General features: G+C 38.4%; 1 protein-coding gene across 2 annotated transcripts; it reads right to left on the reverse strand.

The window, feature by feature from the left end:
• Positions 1-420: 420 nt before the first annotated feature.
• Positions 421-3,980, reverse strand: LOC311136105 (uroplakin-3b-like). 2 transcript variants are annotated; one of them, XM_084170187.1, is made up of 6 exons: positions 3,827-3,980; positions 2,416-2,583; positions 1,943-2,174; positions 1,753-1,835; positions 1,525-1,654; positions 421-1,366 (listed from the first exon to the last, which is right to left on the reverse strand). In XM_084170187.1, the coding sequence occupies exons 1-6, from the start codon at positions 3,882-3,884 to the stop codon at positions 1,171-1,173; spliced, it is 867 nt and encodes a 288-aa protein (XP_084026313.1). In that variant the 5' UTR covers positions 3,885-3,980; the 3' UTR covers positions 421-1,170. The 2 variants fall into 2 exon arrangements, with proteins under 2 accessions (XP_084026313.1, XP_084026314.1); XM_084170188.1 differs by lacking the exon at positions 3,827-3,980 and adding an exon at positions 2,717-2,867.
• Between the last annotated feature and the right edge of the window lie 543 nt (positions 3,981-4,523).

The following is a 4,523-nucleotide window of genomic DNA, read 5'->3' on the forward strand; positions in this document are numbered from 1 at the left end:
GAAAAACAATACACAATACAGTAATTGAGTACATTGAGACGTCAAGTGGTTTGTGATGATGTGGCTCAGTTAGTAGAGCATGGCACTTGCAATGCTAGGGTTGTGGGTTCAATTCCCACGGGGGAACAGTATGAAAATGTATGCACCACAGGAGGTTGGTGGCGCCTTAATTGCGGGGAACGGGCTCGTGGTAATGGCTGGAGCGGAATAGGTGGAATGGTATCGTTCCATTTGAGCCATTCCAGACATTATTATGAGCCATCTTCCCCTCAGCAGCCTCCACAGGTATGCACTCACTACTGTAAGTTACTCTAGATAAGAGCGTCTACTAAAAAGAAAAAGGAATGAATAGACCATTTCAGTTTTCACATAGAAATAGGTTGCATTTGCAAAGTATTTCAAGAAACTTGAAAACATATATCAAGCAAGTATTTTTATATTCCACAAGTATTATCAGATTAACTATTTTGTACAGATCATTATCAGACTCAAGTTACAAATGCTGGTAAACACTCAAATACATTTAGTTTTAAAAAATTTCACAAAAGTAGTGCACTGGGCCTTTACTTTATTAGCGGACCAATATAGAAGTCTTCAGCGCAGGTTTCACCCCCCAGCTGTCATTTATGTTGATTTGTAATCTTAAGGGGTTAGCTATTATCTGACAATAAAGTTAGGTAAATAAATGTATAATTGTATTTTTTTTAAAGTTCATTTTCATAGAATGACCCGTTTACACACTACACAGCAATGATGACAGAATATAAGAGACATGAGAGAAATATAGTATTATTATGAACTTTCTATTTTGATTATTGTGAAAAGAAAAAACTATAAATATATAGATTTTAAAAAAGAGTTTTGATTATCTTGATGCACTCAATTGCATTTTCCTTTCTAAATAGATTTTATTTATGGCATACAAATGGCCTCCAAATAAATGTAGCCTATAATGTGAATTTTAGCATTGTATTTTAAACATAGGACTCGACTCCAGTTATTTTAAATGAAGCAACAAAATTAGACTTCTAAATAGCTATCAAACTACAGTTATTAATTTGCATAATTCCCCAGCCTTAATATCATAAACATATTGATCATGAATGACAGTCAGAAATTGATGATGCCAATGGACCACTAAGTGCAACATTCTTCTCTCGCAAACACTCACTATAATTCTGTGGCTGGTTTTGTCAAATCATAGTCAGCGTAGCTCTTGAGCCTAATGGGGTTAGTGGCTGTGGTTCTCTGTGGCTCATCCTCATAAGCAGGATTTACATAGGGGGAAGGACCCTTCAAGTTGTGAGTGTCATACATGCGCACTGATCCTGGAACTTGGATCTCCTGTTTCTCCTTCCGACAGCAACTGCAGAGGACATAGAGGGTTGGAGAAATCAATGAATGTCAGGTAGCCTATTAGATACATGCTAAGTAGCCGACTATGGAAATGGAAATGAACATTGTGTCTATGAACCCTATGTCTATGAAGTTCAACTGGGAAAGGCAGTAGGTTATATGACTCACAGGACATAGATCAGCAGGATGAGCAACAGCAGCAGCAGCAAGGCCAGGAAGCTACACAGGATAGACGTTATGACAATCATGGCCGCAGACCTTCCCGCAAGGCCATCATCAATGCTGCCAGGGTCTTTCACTGGAGGAATAGACAATGTTATTGTTTTTACGTTTAGCAGAGGTACATGGACATTTCCGATTGACTGAATACTGATTGAATATATGGGAAGCCCTTACAAGAGTAAAGAGGGATGTTGTTGGACCACAAACTCTCCGCAACAACTGTTCTGGTTGCTGGGTTGATAAGAACATACTTAAATCTGAAATAGTGGAATAACATAATTTAGGTTGGTTGCATTGAATTCACACAATGGTACTTCAACTTAGATCCAAAGTCAATGCACTGGGGTAAAGGAGGGGTTCTGACCTGGCAGTGGAGCCAACAGGCAATACTCCATTACAGTTCGTAGTGGAGCAGGCTCCGTCAGAGCCAACCCTGAAGTAGTTTGGCCCATTGACGATGGGGCAGAGGTAGTCTTTCTGAAGCCCCAACTTGGTCAGGAAATATTTCTTTGAGGTGTTGGAAGAGAAGGCGGTTGGATAAGGAGAGAGGCTGTCAATGTTGGAAATTGTTTTGTCGGCATCATAAGTGCTGACTCCTGTTGAAAAGTATAAAGGTTTAGAACAAGAAAGAACAAAAATGCAATACTGTGCTTTCTTTTTCTTTGTTCTGTATGTGAAGTATTACATACTGTATCTACTTTGGTGGACCAAAACGTTAAAAAATGTTGACATTGCATGTATTTTTCTTTATAAATCAAAGACGGAAGAATGTTCAATTGCTCTTCCTGTGTGCCATTTGGTTTTATATTTCCTATCAAATGATGAGGATTCCAGTACCTGTATCTATGGCCGGTACCAGCCATATTTCACAGGTAGCAGAAGTGCAGGACAAACTCGTCAGACTGTCGAAGTAACAACTTGGGGACATCAGTATCACTGAATTGGAGGTCAGTTTCCCAGCCAAACTGAAAGGGATTATTGCAGGAGTGTTGTTGACTGGTACAACTGTGAAAGGACAAAGAGAAAAACATTTAGATTATTCCCAAAAACTATTGGTAGTTTGATCATTACAATGAAAGAGAAAACATTTTCTTATCTAAACTGTATCCTCTCTTTGTTTTAGAGAATCTTCTTTTACCTGAAATGTTCCAACACTCACATTCCGGGTGTGTCGAGTGAAACTGCTAGACGGTTGTATAAAAAGCCACTGTTATGGACTTTCTATCCAACTTTGCATCAATATATTTAATTGAAATGACACATCTGTCATCTTGGCCCAATTTCTCAATACTGGCTAAACCAGTGAGGGAGGTCCGGTTATTGTGCAACATATGAGACTTCACACTATTCAAGTTCAGTCATGCCAACTGAATCTGAATACTACCTAGTAATTGAGTCTCCTCCCAATAATATAGGTGAAGTAGAAATATGTTCCATATAGCAGAACGTGTGAGTGGGTTTTCCACGCTGTATTTAAGTGACTAATTTCTGCAATATTGTTCAGCAGAAACTCAGCACATCTGACTAATACTGGTGGAGCCAGCTTGATAGTTTCACACATTAAATAAATAAAAAAGATTGGTCTCTTGTTGTTTTATGGAACCCACCTGTTATTCAGCAAAAACCCTGAGACATTCTCTGGAGCCAACTGAATACACAGGAACTCCAAATGACATAAAACGTTGCTAAATAGTTACATGCAGGCAAATTCAAATCCCCTCTTTCTTTAATTGTTGTAATTTGTTTTCAATTATCATCAATTTAAAAAAATGTATGAGCTACCATACCAGGTCTCAGGGATGGCTAACTCTGGAGATCCCTATGATCTCAACTGAGTTAGGTAAATCTGCTTTTAGTTTTTTTTTTGCACCTTACTTGTGGAATCATCTCCAAATCTCTCTAAAATTGGAAGAGTTGGTGCCTCTAGGGCAATTCAGATGACTGATTGAGGACCTTTTTATTGAAGAATGTGTTTGTTTTATATGATTGTGTTTTTCTTTTCTTGTATTTTGATGTGTATGTTGGATACAGGGTTCATCTGTAAAAGAGACCCTTGGTCTCAGCATGACTCCCTGTCAAATTAAAGGTTAAATAAATATATAAAATTAACTTGCATAACTGAAACTGAGGTAAATAACTTTAAGATCATATGTGAAAGATCATAACTAACAATCCACAAAAAAACTATTCAGACACTCAACATATTGTGAATATTACAACTGATAGTTGTATGAAAAAATTTACTTACTTTGCCCCAACCCAGTCCGGACAGACAGGCACAATACCACATAAAAGAGTAATGCCATTTCTTCTAACACTTTGGTATGCTGTATGTTGCTGACTGCTCCTGGGAAAGTGACTGAACTTGGCTGATGTGAACCGTTCCTAAATAGATTCCCTACCCATCCCTTTTAAAAGAGGAGAATGAATCAAACACAGGTTGGTCTGTATGGGCGTGTGTGGTTATTCCTGATTGAAACCGTTTGTGGTGTTTGCTACAGGTGTTTTGCATGCCTAGACATGCCTACTCTTTTGTAAAGTTTTGTCTGATTTGCTTAATACACCAAAACCTCATGGCACAGCTCATGTTGACTATTATTTCATTCAGGTGAATATTCCTTTGACATATTCTGGGCAGGTATCACCAGTGTCATGACTTTCCCTCATGGGTTGATGATCAAACATGCTGGCTAGGCAAAGGTTTGAACACCCCCCTTCCTGGGGGACAGTTTTATGACCGGTCGTAAATACAGTGCAGACTTTCTCTTCCTTGCCATGAAGTATTGGGAGAAAGGACCCCTTTGTTAATAAAGGAAGTCTTCCCACCAAGACTCCAACATCCAAAAGTGGATAATGAAACAATATTCCTACTTAAAAGAATGTGGGAAATGGTTGGTGGGGACTTAAAGAACAATCATGTCAAATTTGTTACTATGATGTGATGT

The sequence above is a fragment of the Coregonus lavaretus genome, assembly GCF_964263955.1.
Source record: "Coregonus lavaretus genome assembly, chromosome: 10".
Classification (NCBI taxonomy): Eukaryota; Metazoa; Chordata; class Actinopteri; order Salmoniformes; family Salmonidae; genus Coregonus; species Coregonus lavaretus.

What these genes read in the sequence shown, in the direction of transcription:
- LOC311136105 (XM_084170187.1), bottom strand. Translation starts at nt 3,884, where the DNA reads ATGGCATTACTCTTTTATGTGGTATTGTGCCTGTCTGTCCGGACTGGG. An exon ending in CCTGTTGGCTCCACTGCCAG is followed by an intron (nt 1,836 to 1,942) that starts GTCAGAACCCCT and finishes CCACTATTTCAG; the next exon opens with ATTTAAGTATGTTCTTATCA. An exon ending in ATCCTGCTGATCTATGTCCT is followed by an intron (nt 1,367 to 1,524) that starts GTGAGTCATATA and finishes TGTCCTCTGCAG; the next exon opens with TTGCTGTCGGAAGGAGAAAC.